Raw genomic sequence first — 21,393 nt, 5'->3', positions numbered from 1 at the left:
ATGTCCTTTTTTTATGACTATCATGATTTTCAGAAATACCTGCTAAAATGCAAAAAAAAAAAAATGTTTGAAAAGTAAAACTTGTATTTAGAGCAACTCTTAGTCTTGTAATAATTATATATATATATATATATATATATACATACACACACACACACACATATATATATATACATATATATATATATATATATATATATATATATATATATATATATATATATATATATATAAAATTTATATTCTGTTTAAAGGTCATCAAGCTACTCCAAAATGACAAAGCTTTACCCTTTGTCACTATTCTTTAAACCACTAGGTTTCTAGCATTTATCAAACTTGACTATTAAAATACAAAATGTAGTTTAATCACTATAACAAATTTTTAATATATAATCATGTTTATAATTCAAATTCAGCAAAAATGGTTAGATGTAAAATGTTAGCTTTTTTCCAACATACCTTTATCAATATAATTTATATATATATTCACAACAGTCTGTGCAGGTCATTGTCCTCACCATATATTGTCTATAAATACATGAATATTGGTAAATAGTGTTTTGTTAAGATTGTTGATAATTGGATGGGAGTCTGTCCGATTGCAGCTTTACATGGACATAGGAAAATGAAGACCTGATTAACAATATTTAAGACCTACAAGACTGTCCATGAATTTAAGACTTTTTAAGACCTAAAATTAATTTTTTTTTACAAATGTAATTCTTTTAAGACCCCCTGGAGTATAACTCAGGATAAAGCATACAGTGATCATCCTTTCTGTGGGAAATCGTGCTCATATTGAAATAAGTTAAATAAAAACCCAATCTCAGTTTCACATTAAATCATCGACCAATTTAATGTTTGTGGCTTGAGTCCATTCCTGTATTTTGAGACATATTAAAAGTCTTCCTGATGTCCTTTAAACTCTCTTTAATTCTCTTTAAAATCCCAGCAATTAGCAATTGTGTTTTGAACTAACCCTTACTTTGCTCAGGCCTATGTATGTTCACTTCTGGCAGTGATACAGGATTTATTCATCACATTAAAGTGTTTTAACAGCATATTTCCTACAGGTGCAATGAAACTCTTATATTTTATTCAGAATTCTACACAAAGGTCCTCGGTTAAGAATCTACATTCAAATGAAAAACAAGCAGGTAAAAACAATCAAACCAGGAAGATTCACTCACACACTTTTTTGTTGTTGTTGTTTACAGGGTTTTCTGCAGTAACACTTTACAGTAACATTGTATACATTAATAGGAGCTCATTTACATTAATATACAGTTAATGCAACAGTAGTGTACATGTAAATTAAAGGGATAGTTCACCCAAAAATTTAAATGAACTCATTCACACTGTTAAAAAATGCAGGGTTTCACACAAATCCATTAAGTTGACTGTGTTTATAAATTTAAGTAGACCCTAGATCACAGGTGTCAAACTCAGTTCCTAAAGGGCCGCAGCTCTGCACAGTTTAGTTCCAACCCTAATTAAACACACCTGATCAAACTAATTGAGTCCTTCAGGCTTGTTTGAAACCTACAGGTAAGTGTGTTGGAGCAGGGTTGGAACTAAACTGTGAAGGGCTTCGGCCCTCCAGAAATTGAGTTTGACACCCCTGCCCTAGACTGAACATAAAACATTTAAGTTGTCCCCAAAAAAAACTTAAGAATTGTGTTGATTCAGCTCATTTTAAATATGTAGTTTGAATAAGCAGCAAAAAAAAAATTGAGCGAACAAACCAGTGAGACCACGAAAGTATGGAGCTCAAAATGTGCCAAAACAATCTGAATTTTGAAATGTGTTCATTTGAATAATTAACAGTTGTATTTAAATAAAACTGAATATTATTTGCTATTAAAATAGTTTTGAATTTGAATTTCCTAACTTGACTATTGAACATCTGAAATTTAAACCAGCTGAATTTTTTTTAAGTCTGATTTTAATAGACATAATTTTAAACTTCAGATGTTTTTTTTGTTGAATTTCATGATCTGAATTTCTGGTTTTGAATTTTTGAATTTGAAATTTGACGTCCTGAATTCCTTCATCGTGAAAACTTGAAATTAGGGTTGTCATGATACTGGAATTCGGTACCAGTTGATACTGAATTTTTTAAAATGTTCACTGTAACCACAGATACAGGAACACTGAAGCATTTTTAAGCTTCAATTTATCAGTTTTGGGTCAGTGTTGTCACAATACTGTAATTCGGTACCAATCAATACTGATATTTTAAAAACGTCCACTTCCCGCTAACATTTTAGCACTGTTGAGTGCATTCTTAAACAGCGCTGGTTTACCATTGTGTTCTCAAACTCAACAGAAATGGCTGTGATTGGCCGTTAAGGTCATCAGTTCACTAAACTCACTGCTGTTTATGGAGTTTAACCACAGATACAGTGACACTGGAGCGTTTCAAAGTCATGTATATCAGCTGGTTTGTCTATAAGCTGACATCCGAACGATCCGCTGATGAATCGTGGCTTTAAAACGCTTCAGTGTGAGTTTGGTGAACTGATGACCTTCAACGCCAATCACAGTCTTTTCTGTTGAGCACATCGGCAAATCAGCGCTGTTTAACAAGCTCAACAGCGCTCAAATGTTCACAGAAAACGTAAAATCCCTGTAAATAGCAGGAAATGTTAAATATACAGTATCAATTGGTACCGAATTTCAGTATGGTGACAACATTACTTGCAACTGTATTTTTACAAACTGCATCTCTGCAGTCTAGGAGTTCTGAAAATACATCTATAAAAATCTTCAGTTGTCTTAAATTTTAGATGTTCAATTTTCAAGTTAAGAAAATTAAAGCAATTTTTAATGCCATATAATGTCCAGTTGTATTTAATTACTATTGTTAATAATCCAATTTGAATTCAGATCGTTTTGGCATATCTTAAGCTCCATACTTAAGATATTTTGAAGAATGCTAGAAACTGATAACCATTGACATGCACAGTAGGACAAAGAAAACCTATGGACGTCAATGGTTACAATTCAAAATAACAAAACCGAAACAAATCAAGGGTGAATAAATAATGACAGAATTCTCGGTTTTGGGTTAGTGTTGTCACGATACTGGAATTCGGTACCAATCGATACTGACATTTTTAAAGATGTCTTATTTTCTTGCTAACATTTGAGCACGTTCTTAAACAGCACTGAATTGCCATTGTGTTCACGTGCTCAACAGAAATGACTGTGATTGGCCGTTAAGGTCATCAGTTCACCGAACTCACTGCTGTTTACTTACTGGAGCGTTTCAAAGTCCCGTCGATCAGCTGGTTTGTCTATAAGCTGACATACGAATGATCTGCTGATGAATTGTGGCTTTAAAACACTCCCATGTCACTGTATCTGTGGTTACACTCAGTAAACAGTGGCGAGTTCGGCGAACTGATGACCTTCAAGGCCAATCACAGTCATTTCTGTTGAGCATATGAACAGAATGGCAAATCAGCGCTGTTTAAGAACGAGTTTAACAGCGTTCAAATGTTCGCAGGAAAATTTCAGTATCCGAATTCCAGTATCGTGACAATACTTTTTTGGGTGAACTATCCCTTTAACACCGACAATTACAAAAACATTAACATACACACCCATACTGTAAAGTGTTAACCGTTTGTTTTCTGTTATATTTTCAATGCCTCGTATTTTATATACACCACCGGCGCTCACGACGGCAGTATGGAAGACAAGACCATCCCAACCGTATTTAATGAACAAATATAATGTCGACCTACACATCTACTATGTTACAGGGTGACTGTTTCCGACCGAACTAAAACCGGGTAACAAAACGTAACGTAGTTCAAATGGAAAGACGATATTAGGTAGACATTTGTTAGCCATCTTGAACTTCACCATCCTCTACGCCTTTCTGAAACTCTAAAAGCTGGCCCAAACCTCTCACTTGTGCATCGCTTATACAGAACATTAGGGAGATCTGTATATCCAGTCTGCTAGAATCCGTACTTGGCTTGTGTTTGCCGTCGAGTGAGCTTGTTGTCGGCCCAGTTGTTCTTGAGTTCCAGCTCTCGCTCTTTGGCCTGGTGAATCAGATACGTGATCTGGTGTTTGCGCCTCTGTTGGCCCGTTGGCTGATCTCCTCGTTTCTGAAAGGAGAAAGCAAAGGTTAGCAGCTGAGCTTCAAGTTGAAGTCAGAATTATTTGCCCCCCTGTATATTTATTTCCCAATTTCTGTTTAACGAAAATATTTTTTCAACACATTTCTAATCATAATAGTTTTAATAACTCAATTTCCTAAAACGGATGAATTTTATCTTTGTCATGATGACTAAATAATATTTAACTAGATATTTTTAAGATACTAGTATTCAGTTTAAAGTGACATTTAAAGGCTTAACTAGGTTATTTAGGCAGGTTAGGGTAATTAGGCAAGTCATTGTATAACAATGGTTTGTTCTGTAGACTATCAAAAAAATATATAGCTTAAAGGGGCTAATCATTTTGACCTTAAAATGTTTTTTTTATTTTTTTTTATGAAAAACTGCTTTTATTCTAGCCCAAATAAAACATCAGACTTTCTCCAGAGGAAAAATATTATGGCAAACACTGTGAAAATAATGGTTTAAGTAAGATTGAAATGAGATTGTGACCTTGCTGAAGGACTTGCGTGGCTCGGCCTCTGCTGTCATGTTCTTGGTCATCCACTGTTTGTTTCCGCTCAGCTGATCGTCTCCTTTGATCTCGAGGAACTTGATTTCTTCTCTTCCACGATTCTGTTTGCCCTGCAGCCGCCGAAACTGGAGAAACACAAGGAGAACTGAAATTTAGCCTGGATTAAACTGGGCTCAGTCTAAGCAGAACTCATAATAATTACACTAATGACTTCAACAACAATAACAATGTTACTATTATTACTGTTCTTATTGTATTATTACCTTGTTATTATTACTATTATTATTATTATACAATATTATATATTAATATTGTTATTATTCACTTATTACTGTAACTATTAATTAGTGATATATAGATATATAATTATACAATAATGTTAATAATAATAATAAATAACATTTTTATTGTTGTTTATTATTATTACCGTGTTGTAATATAACAACAACAATGTTATTCACAATAAAAATCAATAAAAGACATCAATTACGTTTGCAATACTACTACTGGACTGTAAAATAAATATCTAATATTTTATTATTATTATTATTCACATAATTACTGTAAATATTAATAATTTACTATTATTATTATTGTATAGTTATAAAATAATGTTAACAATAATAATAACAATATTTTGTTATTGTTGTTTATTATTGTTGTGTTATCATACATCAACAACAACGTTAATAAAAATGAAAATTATTAAAGACATCAATTACTTTGGCAACACTATAACTGAACTGTAAAATAAATATTTTATTATTATTATTCACAAATTACAGTAAATATTTATTATTGTTATTTTCTATTATTATTATTATTGTATAGTTAAATAATAATAATAAATAACATTGTTATTTGCAACTGGACGGGCATTCGCTGCATAAAACATATGCTTAATAGGTTGGTGCTTCATTCCGCTGTGGCAACCCCAGATTATTAAAGGGACTAAGCTGAAAAGAAAATGAATGAATGAACATTGTTACTGTTGTTTATTATTCTATTATTATTACTGTTATTATTATTATTATTATTATTGTTTTGTCATATAACTACAACAACGTTATTCAAAACGAAAATTAATAAAGACATCAATTACGTTTGCAATACTACTTGACTGCAAAATAAATATTTTATTATTATTATTCATTAATAACTGTAAATATTAATTATTGTTATTTACTATTATTACTATTGTATAATCATATAATAATAATAATAAATAACATTATCATTGTTGTTTATTATTATTATTACTGTGTTGCAATACAACAACAACAACGTTATTCAAAATAAAAGTGTAAAAATATAGACAAATCACTTTTGCAGTAATACTACTGGACTGTAAAAGTAAATATTTTATATTTTATTATCATTATTAAATATGTAACATTTGTCTGACATCAATTAAGGTATATCTCTGAAATAATGTGATTGTACACTAAAATAATTTCTTACATTTATTTAAACATTTTTTTAAATACATTTTTTAAAATTACAACAATGTAAAAAAATTAAGAAATTAATATTGCAATATTTTTATGATGACTTATCATATTTATTATACGCAAACTTAATTAAAATCAAAAAAATATTCTTCGAATTTACTAAATAAGTCAAATTTCCAATAATAATAGCTGTAATTTATGCAATTATGCTCTCCAAATTTCTGAAATAAATACCAGAGCTGCTGCACACAACTGACCGCTTCATCATTGAACAACGAAGACGACCCCGACTCCTCTTCCTCATCAGCTCCAGGGTTTGGATCTTGATAGTATTCTTCCCCATAATACTCCTGTCAAACATTACACACAAAACATCAGCTGCTACCATCACAAACAACATATTAATTTATACACAACACACTTATCAGGCACCTGTGCAGACGCCTCTGGCTGTGTGTTGTCAGGAAGCTCCTGGTACTGATGTTGAAAATCTCCACTCGTCTTATAGTCTTGAATGGCTCCGACCGGCTTACTAGAGCCAAAGTCTAGCGGGGCGTCCTCCACACCAGGCGGAGGGTGTAAAGAGGGCACGAACTGCTGCGCATCAACATTTTGCGGGATCACAGGCTGAACGGAGCTTTCCGGAAGAGAGAAGTAGTTTTCTGGAGCGAGTTCGTCATCGCTTCCGTCTTCGTCCGCAGCCATTTGTTTAGCAAGCTGCATGGCTGCTGATTTAGCGGCCGCTTTGATGGCAGATGGGGATGGGCTGCTTCCTGACAGACTCTGGGGCTTGGCTGTGTTTGATTTGGGTTTATCTGATGCGGGACGTTTGGTGAGGGTGTGCGGTACCAGGGGTCTCTGGGTCTCCTTCACTGCCAGATTCTTAGGCTGGGGGAGCAGAGAGGACAGACCACTGCCCTGAGAAGATGTGAAGAAGAAAAATCAAGTGTTAAGTGCAGGAGCATCAAGATTATTTGGATATTAATGAGTATTAATGAAAAAATAGATCCTCTGTAAACAGCTCTTTAACATATGTCCTTTCATTGTTGTGTTTATTAACCCTTGTGTGCTGTTTAAAATCCACTCATTATGTTTGTGGCTGTTTTTGCTAAATTTTCAACAAATGTTAACATATTTTTTTGTTTCTCCTGTTTTTTCCTCTTTGTAATTTTTTTATTTAAAGCTGCAGTAGGTGATCTGCAAGACTGCTAGCATTAGCATAATAGCTTAGAAATGTTATGATCCTCCCCTGCTGTCCAAAGCCACGCCTCCTTAAGTCATGAACGCGCACTGATTAGACATAACACTAGATCATGGCTGCGTCCGAAACCGCCTACTACTAAGTAGGTGCTGCATTTGAATTTAAACGTACTACTCGGCCGTTAGAAAAATACGTTCTATACAGTATGAATGTGAAAAGTATGAATGGAATTCGGACGTACCACATCCGCCATTTTGTCACGGTCACGTGACCTACCAGCATCAGTTGCATCGTTTCACTTCCATTCATGAATTCTCTCGTGGGGCATCATGGGATAGCACAGTGTGCTTGGGAGGCGCACTCCAGAATCTCGTCGGAAGTAGTAAGTCATCCAGGTATTTCTTGCATACTGACTTTCGAATTTTATACATTTTAAAATACTGCTGGGAGTGCATACTGATTTTAGCGAACTATATAGTATGGAAGTATGCGGTTTCGGACACAGCCCATGTCATTCACCAGTAAGAAAACTCTATGGAGACAGACACTTCATCAAGCGTAGTTGTTGACAGGCCAGCAGGTGCAGTTTTATATTTCCCCAAAACTGTGTCACAGGCTGTCACTGTTCAAAAATGAACGAATGTGTGAATATAAATCAAAATTCACCTCAGTAAAGCTTGTTAGGCGGAAGAGCACATTTACTTATGTGCTGTTATTAAGCTAAATAAAAATTAGATCAGATAAAGCGGTGCTAAATCAGAAATATCCTGTCATCTTTTTGCATTAAACTTACGTTTACATTTCCAAGACAACGAGTAACTCTTCATTTTCAATAATGCTCGCTGATTCTCGTATATCACTTGTTTTCAGCTCCTTTTTCACTTGAACAACTAAACGAATGCTCAGTTCTATTTAACCCACTATATTATCAATGCTGTAAGAGGATACTCAATGAACTTGACAATAGCGAATCTCCTGCCAGACATTTTCAGTGGCTTAACAACACTTCCGTGCATATAAACCCATTCATAAACAAGAACACAATCTACATCAGCTTTTACAACTGAAATAGTTTATTAAAGTTATTGGTGTTACCTAAAGAAGCTAAATTTTGTGTTTATTGTTCTTCTTCCTAATCTTAAATAAATTACTGTCATGTAAATGTTTTTTTTTTTTTTTTTAAATATTATTTTAAAAAATGACAATTGGTCAGAATATTAAAATAGATTCAATTTCGATACCATTCATGGTCATTCTATGCCAAATTACAGCTTACAACAACTGTTGTTGTTGTCTGATATTATGTAGAGCATCATGGGTAATGTAGTTTTTCTGCATGATTTTCACTATTACATAAGACCGGACAATTTAACCTCAGAGCTCACATGTTTGTTTTTAAAGGTTTATCAGTTTTGTTACTTCCAAAACAGACTGTTATGCTCAATAACTTGTCTCTATGTTGGTATACATACATTATATATATATATATATATATATATATATATATATATATATATATATATATATATATATATATATATATATACATTTAAACAGAATTTTACAATGGGTAAAACAGTATGGAAAAATGTTCGTAGTCCTTATAATAATATAAATACTTTAAACTTTTATATAATATATTAATTATTACAAATATAATTAAATACTTGGACTGCTTGTTCTAAGAAACAGAATAGGATTTTAATAATATTAATATTCTCATTAATGTCATTATTAACAATATTAAACTCTAGACACACAGTGGAAGACGAGCAAAAAAATGCTTTATTCATACCCGAGGAGCTGATTTCTTTCGCACTGGCTCATCATCATCAGAGTCCGACTGAAAAAAGAAAAACATTACCGTCAGAAACCGTTTCGATGAAATGATTTGACATTAACGGATCAGTGAGACTCACATCTGCGGGTTTTATTTGAGGAACGATGATTTTCACGGGCTCTGTGCGTTTCTTGGGTTTGGGGAGGTCCATGATCGTCCTTTTGGGTTGTGGAGCAGCTGCGGGCTCATCTGCGGTTGGTCGGACCTCCGCGTTCTTCGGCGCGGGCAGAGAAGCGAAGAGTCCGCCGCTCCTTCCCGGAGCTCGAGCGGGTAAAACCGGAGAATCATCGCGGTCACTGTCGTCGCTGCTGTCGTAGGCTACCAGAGACATGTCCACCGATGATGAACCCAGATCAGTTCAGAAGAGAGAGAATCACACGCAAGAATCGCTGACGAGCTGCTTTTGCATCACTTTCACTAAAGCAGCTCCAATACTCTCATATCCTCCTGCACTTCCAGACTTATATGCACAAACGCTGTGAGCAAATATCAGATCACAACATCTATGCTAAATTCGCCTTCAGGTCAATTAACGCTTGCTGCAGGAGTCCAGTTGCACAAGGTAGTCTGCTTTTAAAATCCTTATTTGTCCTCTAACAAGACGCGAAAAGCACGATAATTTATTACTCTAAACACGCAAGAAATATCTGTCTATAATCGTATACTGTACCTCTCTAACCATTTAGACACATAAACATCATTTCTTCCACCATCCTGAAGGATTTCCTGAACATCCGCTGCACCGTTTCCGAGGATTAAGCGAGACTGACACCAGCTGGGCTGGAGTAGAATAACAACACAGCATTGAGTGAACGAAAGAATGAGCGAGAACAAGGTCGCTCCGCAGTCTTGTTAAGTTTTGCTAAAAGGTGTAAAAATAAACAGTTTTACTGTGGGTTTACCCTCCAAATTGACAGCTTTGAAAAGATTAACATATAAACTAACCCTTCAATCAAACTAGTGCGACACCACACAAGTTGTTTGCTGCTAGAATAAACTCAAGACAGATGTTAACAAGAATTATTTATATTATTTATTGAAATACCCATTATTGTGTTTTATAAATGTCTACCCCTACCCCAACCCTAATATGTTTCCTCACAGCGACTGAAATTGTTAATTAGCCTGTTGCTGTACATACATTCATTCATTTTCTTGTCAGCTTAGTCTCTTTATTAATCTTTATAATTTTTTTTTATTCATCTTCTGCCGCTTTTCTGGGGCCAGGTCGTGAGGGCAACAGTCCTAGGAGAGGACCCCAGACTCCCTATCCCCAGACACTTCCTCCAGCTCCTCCGGGGGGATCTGGAGACAGGGAAGTCTGGGGTTCTCTCCTAGGACTGCTGCCCCCGCGACCCGGCCCCGGAAAAGCAGCAGAAGATGAATAAAAAAAAATGTTTTTTTTTTTTTTAAATTGTCCTAAAACAACAATGGTTGTTGTTCAACAGTTCAAAAAGACAACTTTAATGAAAGGTTTTGATTCACTTTAAATGTTGACCACTGCATATTGTCTCTACATTAAAATCAATTTAGACTGAAAGCCTCTGAACTGACCAAATCTCAGAAAAAATCCAATTCCAGATGAACCTACACCAAGGAGCATGCCATATTGACAGAAAACTGGTCCAAAGTTAACTTAATATGGGAAATATTCCCCAATGTTCCCCAAACTAGGGAAAGACTACAGCGTATTAAAAAAATTATGGTTTGATGTTTTCTGCAGGAGTCGGGTCACTCAAACAGTTACATGACATAATTAATGCTAACGTTCATCAGTAGCTTTAGTCTAGTAGGAGAATTCTGTGAATCAGCAAGTAGTTATGCGTTTATAGCACAAAAGCAAGAAAACAGAGCATAACGTTTGGTTGGTTTATTGACAGTCTCCAGAACACATACATTATTAGTCCATGATAAATAATCCTGCTGCTGTTTTTGAGCTTAAACATAACACACTGTCTCTGTGGTTCCTCAGTACCAGTAGCTTTTACGAGGTCTTCTATTTTCCTGAATGTTCATTTTCTCCATGACTTCCTCCTCAAGGGTTTTCAGAGACGGTGTGTATGTTTTCTGAAGCGTGTCCTCTGGTGACGTGTCCTTGGGTCCATCTGCAAGGTAGAGATTTCAGAGCCATATTAAAATTATTCATCTCATCTTTATTCAAAAATGAAATTCACCTTTACTTCTATAGCTCTGCTTACAATACAGATTGTGTCAAAGTGGCTTAACACAGAACAGTATTAAAAATAATAATAAAATAAAAGTATTGCTTTTCAACTTCCTCTGAAATCCCACCTTTCCACTGTTGAGGAACGATGCCGTCTTTTCTCTGGAAGACTGGTTTGGGAATAATCCGTCCAGTCCTGACAGAAACACGCACTCGCTCGCCCTCTTCAGTGTATCTCCACTGGATTTCTGTGGGCTTCCTAACAAACACACACACACACACAAATACATTTAGATTTAGGTGCATTGCATTCTAATTTATTACTTGGTTTAATTCTCTTAGGCAGTGTTTCCCAACCCTGTTCCTAGAGGCACGCCAACAGTACATATTTTGGATGACTCCCTTATCCGACCCATTCATTTCAGGTTTTTGAGTTTCTAATGCTCTGAGGAGTTGATTTAGGTGTGTTTGATTGGGGATTTTTTTGGAAATGTGTACTGTTGGGGTGCTTTCAGGAACAGGGTTGGGAAACACTGCTCTAAAGGACAATTCATAGTTTTCTTTGACATCAGATTTTCATAGAATCGGAATCATTTTCATGCCAATCTGAAGGTAAAAACAAGGGCTGTCATTATTGGACCAGCGACCATTTCTTATCAAGTGTACACTAAGTACTAATGCAGGAACACAATGGTATTATATGGAAGGTATTTGGTGCCAAAAGTCTTCAAACTACACATGTGGAATATGATGTCAATATGGGTTGTTTGACAGTATCAACGCATCAACAAACATAACAGCCAATGACATGTCAGTATTTGAGAACAATTTAAGTAAAATGTAAGTACTTTCTGGAGGTAGAAAATAGGGTTGGGCCGATAGACGATGCCATCGTTCATTGCCGATGGTCAATAGACAAAACGATGCTGAGCCGCTATCGCCGATCCACCGCCCTGCCCCATCACAAACCCACAGATTTTAATACGAAAACGATCCACATCCACACAGTGTTTTACCTAGCATTTCTGAACAACCCTCCGTCCGCTGAAAACGCACATCCCGTGACCACACACACAGACACAGCCACACACTGTCATGCTCTCCTCTGAGCTCCAGAAAGAAGTGCACATCGGCCAGTTTATCAAGGATGTACCGCTGGATCGCGTCACACTATAGTTAAACGTGATATTACGACATCCCAAGTCTCCCTGAAGTTCTAGGAGTCTCTATGCATTTGCAGGACTCATAATTGCAGGAAATCGCGCGACTTCCTCCCGGTCCTCAAATAAGTCACATACCCTTCTCACCCCCGGATCCATTCTCGCTCTTCAGACACGTAGCACGCTACTCTGTCCCACGCTTTTCACATGATGACAATGCCATTGTACATCGCGATGTTTCACATTAGACATCGTATGATGCCAAATTGGCCGACATCGCCCAAGCCTAATAGAAAAGATTAGATGTTCTTGCTTTGCCAGTTATGGCTTTTTTATGATAATTGACAACCTCTCCTAACTCACTTTCACTTGCTTCCAAGTCTGTCCACTGATTGAATCTAATCCTTTGACATCATTTTTTTATTTTCACGTTTTATCATTATTATTTTTATTTATTATTACATGTATTTTTATTATATTTTATTATATTATTATATGTATTTTTATTATATTATTATATGTAATTATAATATTATAATATTATTACATATATATATTATAAAATACATTATTATATGTATTTTATTATTAAGTCGTGCTATTTATTATTATTTATTATTCATACATTTTTAAATATTTTGTATTATTTGCTTTTGTTGCAAAAGCTTAAAAGGAAAAAGTGGAAAGTCTTTCACTTATGTCATATCAGGCATTTATGTTCTTGTCACTCAATAAAAAATGTTAGGAAAATCTTATAGTTTTATAGTTATAGTTATAGCTTTCTCATATTCTTGTTCCAAGGTTTTTACGCATGTTGGTCAGAAAAAAACATATTTTGAAGAATGTGTGCAACCAAACAGTTGCAGGTCCCCAATGACCACCATTAAAAAACAGAAATGGACCACCCAAAAATTCTGATTTGTTTATTATTTCCTCACCTTTAAGTGGTTGCAAATGATTGTGAGTTTCACTTTACAAGAAAAAAAAAATCAAGTGAAAAGATCATTTGAAGAAAGTTGAAAACCTGTAACCATTGACTTCGATGGATACTGTGGAAGTCAATGGTTACAGGTTTTCAACTTTCTTTAAAATATCTTTGGTTACAGGTTTTTAATCTTTTCTTGTGTTCAACAGAAACTGATAAAGGGTTGAAACAAGTAAAGGGTGAGTAAATGACAACTGAATTTTCTGTACTGGGTGAACTCCTTTAAGACATTATTATTATTATTATTATTATGGCCTTATTTGATTGGCTGTGAATGGAGTGCATCAATAATAAAACTGTATGTTAGATTTTTACCTTTTGATATAAACCTAATCTTAATACATTAAACCAGACATCAAGTGTTTTTCAGATGTCTTCATATTTGGTGACTGAAATACCATAAGGCAGGGGTGCTCTACCCTGTTCCTGGAGATCCACCTTCCAGCAGAGTTCAACTCCAACTCCAATTGAACAAACCGTAACCAATTAGAATCTGAACAACACTTGATAATTACAGGCAGCTGTGTTTGATATGGATTGCAATTTAAATCTGTAGGAAGGTAGATGTCCAGGAACAGGGTTGGTGACCCCTGCCATAGGGGGAGCTGTAATGTATGCTTTTCTACTTTTTAGAGCTGATCTAAATATTTGTGCCTTGAAACAAACAGCAACCTGACAGGTCTGAACTGCAGTACTATGGCTGTTTTGACCTCCAGATGACTGAAAAGCATGACTATTAATAGCCGCGTTTCCACTATCGCGCCTAAAGCGAGCGAGCCAGGGCGAGCCAAGGCCAGTGGCGTTTCCACTGTCACTTCCGGGGCCTAATCGGGTCAAAGCGGGGCTTTCTCGGGGCCAACGGCCAGCCTTTTTCGGCCCGCCGAATACCTTGGGCCAAGGAGGGCCAGCCGGGGCTTCGGGGCGGAGTGAAAGGAGAGGCGGGCACAGTTTTCCGATCGCACTCGAGTACATGCGCCAAACAAATAAATAAATAAGGGAAAGAAAACATCTGGAACAAATTATAGGCTGGGGTCTTTTTTGCATATGATCGCCCTTAAGTTTCTCTTTTAAATGTAAGGCTGTTGCATAAAATGATCTTTCTTTGCTGCATCTTTGATGTTTCAATAACGCATAATAATCTTTACACCATATTAAAGACTCAGCAGACAGTAAAGGTTTTCAAGAGGTTTTGTCAAGTTTAATACTGTGTGTGTTTTTGCGCGTTTAGATGCCTGTGTATGTGTGTGAGACCGAAAAAAGCGCTCCATTCATAGCTCTGTTGATGCCGCGAGCGGCTTTTTTCTTTTATTTTTATTGTTTTAATTTATTTTGGAGATAATACACTATATGAATACAACAGTAGGACATTAAACTTTACAAATTTCATGTCCACTTTTGTAGGCTCAAAACAATAGTGTCATATCTAGATAAAATAGCCCTATATTGAAATAATTTAAAGAATTACAAATATTAGATAGGCCTATAATAAAATCACATTAAATAAATAAACCAATATAAAACTAACAAAAGCTATAGCTATAACAATTAGGTACTATATCAAACTGTTTCAAATTTATATTAAACTTTCATTTTTCAAAAGCCTCTTTGAAAAAAAGATTTTAGATATTTTCTAAAAAAATAAAAATAAATAAACACCGGAAAATGTTTTAAATATTATTTATAAAGTATTTGGATACGATGAAATTAATCAAATCATGCAAACAGAGCATTTTCGGGGTGAGTGAACGCAGAAACTAGGCGACCTTTTTTTCTGTCTGCAGCCGCGCAGCACTTTTTTGACGGGGAAAACTGCAAGTTCAAAATGTGTTCTGTGTCCTCGAACAAGTGTGTTTGTTTTTATATGACGTGGTAAAATTAAAAAAGGACATTTTAAATACATAAAGAGCTTTATTAGTGCATAGCTGCTGAGCGCAACGAAATATAGGCTATATTTTATTACGTGCTGCTCTTATGTGCTGAAACACTGAACACTTTCCTTTACTTAAGATATAATAAGCAACATCTTTAAATAAAGGGAATCACCTATTAAGTGTCATAAAGCCTATAGGGGGGAAAAATCATGTTTCAGTTCTCTCCGGAGCATTTGGGATGAATGTTGGACAGATTCTGTCTAGAGGATGTTATAAAAAACATTTTATATCGAGTTATTAACGGAGAATTTTATATATGTGGTGTTATATTATGGATGTGTGCGCTCCCTGCGCTCCGGGTCCCTCCGTTGGTGGCAAGACCACTGGATTTCGATGCCAGTCGGTCGGCGAGTAAATGAATATGATCAATGAAAACACACAGGCATGTGCGTATAGACATGCGTTGTACTGCTGTACAGTAACGTGTCATTTGTTTGTTTTGGTTGTCCTAATTTTAATAGTTTCGTGATGATGTGATGGTGTGCTTTATCTGCATGATTCTCGCTGAAGTGGGCGGTTTGAGTGACGTTCGATTCGGGGGATGTTCTGGGGGCGGGGTTTGCGTGACGCGCTGCGAGCTACTAGCCCCACAGTGGAAACGCGACATGATTTCGGCCTCACTGCTCAACCTCCCGGGCGATTGGCCCGGCCTGGCCCGATATAAGCCCTGGCTCGCACTGGCCTGATAGTGGAAATGCGGCTAATGCTCACCTGTCAGTCGGGTCAATGAGCGCAATGTCCTTCAGCAGCAGAGGAGCTTCACTAGCGAGGTAAGTCCCTCTGTAATCTCCAGATCTGCCCACATATCGGTAATGCTGGAAAACCATTCAAAGAGTTGCTTTTAAATAGCATGCTAACAAAAGCAGTTTCATTAATGTTAAGGTTTGCTCCTACCGTGTTCAGGCCCTCGAGTATGACCCAGTTTCGAGCCCGGATCACCTGAGCAACTTTGCCTTGCTTTCCTTTCTCTTTGCCAGACAAAACCTCCACCTGGTTGAATTACAATTAAGTAGGATTTAATAAAGAGGATATTCACTGTGAAAAAAAAAAATACAAAGCTTGCACAAATTAAGGAGTAAATGGCACTTAAACATCAACTAAAGTCAAAGTTTTAAATATTTTATATTTGTTCTTATTTTTGATAGCTGAACAACTTAAACATTTATTATATCTTATACTTACTATACTTTTTTTTTGCTATCTATACATTTTATTACTTGTTTTAATGATGTATATTCCATCATCTAGATTCTTATTGCTATTTTTTTAGTTCTGTATAAGGTCATGGGCTGTTGTGTAAGCATTTCACTGCATATCATACTGTGTATGTCATTCATTCATTTTCTTGTCGGCTTAGTCCCTTTATTAATCCGGGGTTGACACAGGGGAATGAACCGCCAACTTGTCCAGAAAGTTTTTATGCAGCGAATGCCCTTCCAGCCGCAACCCATCTCTGGGAAACATCCACACACACACACACACACACTATGGACAATATAGCCTACCCAGTTCACCTGTACCGCATGTCTTTGGACATGGGGGAAACCGGAGCACCCGTAGGAAACACACGCGAACGCAGGGAGAACATGCAAACTCCACACAGAAACGCCAACTGAGCCGAGGCTCAAACCAGCGACCCAGTGACCTTGCTGTGAGGCAACAGCACTACCTACTGCGCCACTGCTTCGCCTACTGTGCATGTGACCAATAAAACTTGAATTTGAATAAGAAGTTTTGTAGATATCTAAATGTTCATGTTAGTATATATATTGTATACATATTATTTAAAATGAGCAAAATTGTATTTACAAAATAGTTTGTATCTAATGTGTTTTAGTATAATTACTGTTTTCTACCTTACATTTTTTGTATCATATGTTAATAAACCTCATCAAATATTTCTTTCTCTGCTTGATGTTAATAAATATTTTATACAGTTTTTCTGTCAGAAATATTCAGCTGTTCCTCTAGGATAAAAGTCCATTTAACCCCCTGATGCTGATTGGCCATTCTGACTGAATTTAATAATAATTTTTTTGTTGTTGCTAATTTTTGATATCATCTTCATTTATGACCGACATACATAAAAACCTCTACAAGCTTAGAATAACCTGAAAGTGTGTAAGAGATGACAGTTTTCATATTTGAGAAAAATACTTTGGTAGATGTTAAGAATTTTCTTTACATTTGCTCTAGATGTATTACAATGTAATATCACATCATACACTCAAACATAATCTCAAGCAGCACAAGAGCTAAACGATACTTAATTATCATCTCAATTATTTAAAAAATGTGAACATTTGGAGGCAAGGCAGTGGCGCAGTAGGTAGTGCTGTCGCCTCACAGCAAGAAAGTCACTGGGTTGCTGTTTCTGTGTGGAGTTTGCATGTTCTCCCTGCCTTCGCGTGGGTTTCCTCCGGGTGCTCCGGTTTCTCCCACAGTCCAAAGACATGCGGTACAGGTGAATTGGGAAGGCTAAATTGTTCATAGTGTATGAGTGTGTGTGGATGTTTCCCAGAGATGGGTTGCGGCTGGAAGGGCATCCGCTGCGTAAAAACTTGCTGGATAAGTTGGCGGTTCATTCCGCTGTGGCGACCCCGGATTAATAAAGGGACTAAGCCGACAAGAAAATGAATGAATGAATGATATAAATACATTTATACATTTTAATACAAGAATTCTGCTGTGAAAAAAATATAAAGCTGTGTATGTAAAGCATCGTCAATGCACCGAGATATCGAATTGAACTGAATCGATGGCATGATAATCTTAACCGAACCGTGAGAACAGTGTAGGTCCACACCTCTAGTATTTGTCCCTCACTCCTTGATATTGTGTGTTTGCTTATGCATTTTATCCAAAATTAATGTTACTCTCCTCCCCCTTGTTACGGCTGTTGCCTTTCTCTCTAGTGCCTGTCTCTGTGCTTGCATGTGTGGCATGACGTCACTCACTGTTTGTTTCCTATAGAGTCCGCCTTTGCGCACCTGCGGCGAGTTGCGCTTATTGAAATTGGCTATAAATACGGACCATCCTTGAGCGGAGACAGAGGAGACTTCACAGCCAGCCATCAAGCTTCTTTTCGTTTCTTTAATTTACTGTTTTGTTTTCTTTAAGTCTTACTTTGCTCTAATTTGTTAATTGTTGGCTTGTTTAGTCTTTGGTTAGTGTTGTATGTTGTTGGAGAACGTGAGTTATTGATTCTTTATTCATTCTTATTTAGTTGTGACACATGATTTGTTGGATTGTTTTGGTTTATTAATTTAATAATTTAGACAACTTAGTTCATGTTTACTCTTTATGTTGCGTTCCCTTCATGACTTAATTATTTTGATTTAATAAAAAAAAGGTTTGTAACACCCCTTTACTGGAATCAGTGCAAGTTTTCAGTACAGAATCACATCAGATTCTGGAATGTACATTGCAGCTCATGTCCTATCAATTTGTGTGTTTTTGACCCATCTGTGTAAATTGGAGAAATGCGTAACATTCTGTTTTTATGTGATGCCTTTGATCTGTATGGTCTACCTACTAAATATAAAATGCTGTCAAGAGATAAAACAATGAATGAATGACTTACTGTGTCTCCTCTCACTACAGGCCAGTCCTCATTAGCAATGGGTTCAACAAACACCTTTCTTCTTCTTTTGCCGGGTGGGTTGAGCCGTCGGGCTGCGATTGTCCATGGTCTGTTCGTCCCATAGCGATAACCGTGTGGAAGAGCAACTTTTGCTGCCATCGAAAGCAGCGCTGTCAGCCTCATGCTGCTCAGGACAGTGAAAAAACACATTACAAGGTGAAGCACATCCATTTCAAAGACATACATAGAGCATACATAACTCCTTATAAAAGGTTTAAAATGAAGCTGCAGTCAAACTACAACTATCATACCTGTAACACTGTATATTCAGGTACTTCTCTCTTTACATGTTTTGGAAATGTCCAAATGTTGTCAACCTGTGTTCTCATGTCAATTGTTTTGGGCTTTTTCCTACAAGTTGATAATGTGTCTAATCCTGGTTTATGTCTTCTGAATAACGATTCTAATTTCTGTATAAGTACACTTAAGTAGTTTATGTTGTTTGCTGGTTTTACAGCTGCAATCATACAAAACTGGTTTACTCCGCACATGTGTGCAAACATATGTTGGATTCAAAGCCTCCTTAAAATAGTGACTTGAGAAGGCACAAAAGCACAGATTAATAAGGCTAAAGGTAGTACATTGATGCATGGCAATGTTTTCCTTCCAACATTTTAGACTTTATAAAGCACAGGTGTCAAAGCCAGCTCCTGGAGGGCCGCAGCTCTGCACAGTTTAGTTCCAACCCTAATTAAACAAACTGATCGAGTCCTTCAGGCTTGTTTGAAACCTACAGATAAGTGTGTTGAAGCAGGGTTGAAACTAAACTATACAGAGCTGCGGCCCTCCAGAAACTGAGTTTGACACCTGTGATATAAAGGAATGAACATATGAAGGTTTTTTTTTCTTTCTTTTTTTCTCTTCTTTCAGATTAAAAAATTGTTGCTATATCTTTTGCTCCCCCTTCCCTGTTTGTTCGAAAAATTTTATTTTGTTAATCTAATGACAATAAATGTTGATTAAAAGGGGGAACATACAGGGCTTGACATTAAGAACCGCCAACTCCCACTAGGCACTTTGGCATATTTGATTTTTAGCTTATGACTATTTGCACGTGTGACAAAAACAACTGTTTTCTCAAGCAAAAGAAAGCAGGTGAATACCAAATGAGCGGATGATCAGGCACAGGGTGAGACACAGGCTCTCCTCACTCACTGAAGTGCATGCTGTTTTCTTGCTTAAACCATGCCTGGAAATGCAACTGGAGCGATCAGTCCTCTTTGAAACAGACTGGAAAAAGCGATGTTTGTGCATCTGCAGTGTTGCTGCTTTCAAGGGATCGAGATTTTAGGTATGCCAGCAGTTGCCGCTTTCACTTTAACCGTTTTTTGAACAGATTATGAATGGGCCTAACATTACATTTTGTGTGCGATCATCCTTTCAGTATCACACGCAGAATGTTTTTCACAGGCTTTCTTTTCCTTCCAGTTATTTTTGTTAATATGTTTTAATTACTATCCTTAACAAAAGCATTGCTTTAAATGTTTTATGCATAGTTAACTGGTGATCTGGGGCCTTTAACCAGAGCACACTGTGGTGTGTAATTTTAGATACATGAGAATAATTGTTGTTAAATGTCAAATGTTTTAAGAACATTTATGTTGAATAAAAAGTTTATGTATACAGCTATATTTTTGCTTGTTTTGACAAATTATTTAAAATTTGTGACAAGGAAATAATCAGTTTGGCGGGGCCAGAGAAAAAATAGATAAATCCTAAAAGTGTTGAGCCCTGAAAAGTCTGTGAACTAAAACTAATCGCAATGAGACACTATGAAACCACAGCCCATTTGCTCATGCTTAAAGAGCAAGATCACACAACACACAAAAAAATAAAATGAATAAGAAGGCATGTGGACATAACACAAAATGTAAATCAAGTAATTTTAGCATGCCAAAGTCAAATTTGTGCATATAAAATATATTTTCCCATCAACAAAATTGTGGTTAGTGAAAATGCAGAGTGGCTAGTAATGTTGGAAAACTGTTAGCCATAGTGGCTGCCTGGTGATCAAAAAAGATAATGTCAAGCCCTAGACACATACATTTAAAGTATCTCAGAAACATACACTATGACATGCTTCCTGCATTTCTACTGTAAATGCTTCATAATGCTACATGTTTGTTTACAGCAATACATTTACCAATTCAGTTTTATTTATATTAATAAGAGGCTTTTAAACGGATCTTTGTTGATCGTTTACCTACCTTAATTGCTGCTGCTTTAACTAAAATAACAGTATATATTAGTGCTTATCGGAGATTGTACATCCACAAGGGTCAAACTTGTGCAGAACATGCGCTGCTTCCTTTTCCTTCCGAGACAAGCGACGGAGCTGTCAAAATAAAAGTCGCAATTGGTAAGGTCA

General features: G+C 36.2%; 3 protein-coding genes across 5 annotated transcripts in view; 1 reads left to right on the top strand and 2 right to left on the bottom strand.

Annotated features, from left to right (window-relative positions):
• The window catches only part of mllt11 (MLLT11 transcription factor 7 cofactor), a 369,559-nt gene that overhangs the window by 297,989 nt on the left and 50,177 nt on the right, over positions 1-21,393 (top strand). The gene's annotated exons all lie outside the window — the stretch shown is intronic.
• On the bottom strand, positions 831-9,874 carry prcc (proline rich mitotic checkpoint control factor). 3 transcript variants are annotated; one of them, XR_012394708.1, is made up of 7 exons: positions 9,222-9,874; positions 9,098-9,145; positions 6,534-7,019; positions 6,359-6,451; positions 4,629-4,775; positions 1,620-4,124; positions 831-1,425 (listed from the first exon to the last, which is right to left on the bottom strand). XR_012394708.1 is itself a non-coding variant. In NM_001126440.1 (6 exons), exons 1-6 carry the CDS (start codon positions 9,471-9,473, stop codon positions 3,972-3,974), a joined length of 1,179 nt encoding a protein of 392 aa, NP_001119912.1. In that variant the 5' UTR covers positions 9,474-9,803. The 3 variants fall into 3 exon arrangements, 1 of the variants encoding a protein (NP_001119912.1); XR_012394709.1 differs by having other exon boundaries at positions 831-2,207; positions 2,674-4,124; NM_001126440.1 differs by lacking the exon at positions 831-1,425 and having other exon boundaries at positions 3,972-4,124; positions 9,222-9,803.
• Positions 10,998-21,319, bottom strand: mrpl24 (mitochondrial ribosomal protein L24). The gene is given in 6 exon segments (NM_001002401.1): positions 10,998-11,247; positions 11,435-11,565; positions 16,094-16,197; positions 16,277-16,372; positions 18,966-19,149; positions 21,233-21,319. Coding segments are annotated over 5 exon segments (651 nt in total). The 5' UTR covers position 19,149; positions 21,233-21,319; the 3' UTR covers positions 10,998-11,110.

This window comes from Danio rerio, chromosome 19 (genome assembly GCF_049306965.1).
Source record: "Danio rerio strain Tuebingen ecotype United States chromosome 19, GRCz12tu, whole genome shotgun sequence".
Lineage (NCBI taxonomy): Eukaryota > Metazoa > Chordata > Actinopteri > Cypriniformes > Danionidae > Danio > Danio rerio.
Note: the sequence above shows the minus strand (reverse complement) of the source record. Positions and strands in the feature narration are given on the sequence as shown.

Bases quoted from the DNA above. Each gene is read 5' to 3' on its own strand.
- prcc (NM_001126440.1), bottom strand. From the start codon at position 9,473: ATGTCTCTGGTAGCCTACGACAGCAGCGACGACAGTGACCGCGATGAT. The intron at 6,452-6,533 runs GTGCCTGATAAG...AATGTTTGACAG, and splicing joins AGCCAGAGGCGTCTGCACAG to GAGTATTATGGGGAAGAATA. The intron at 4,776-6,358 runs GTCAGTTGTGTG...GTGTTTCTCCAG, and splicing joins CGTTGTTCAATGATGAAGCG to TTTCGGCGGCTGCAGGGCAA.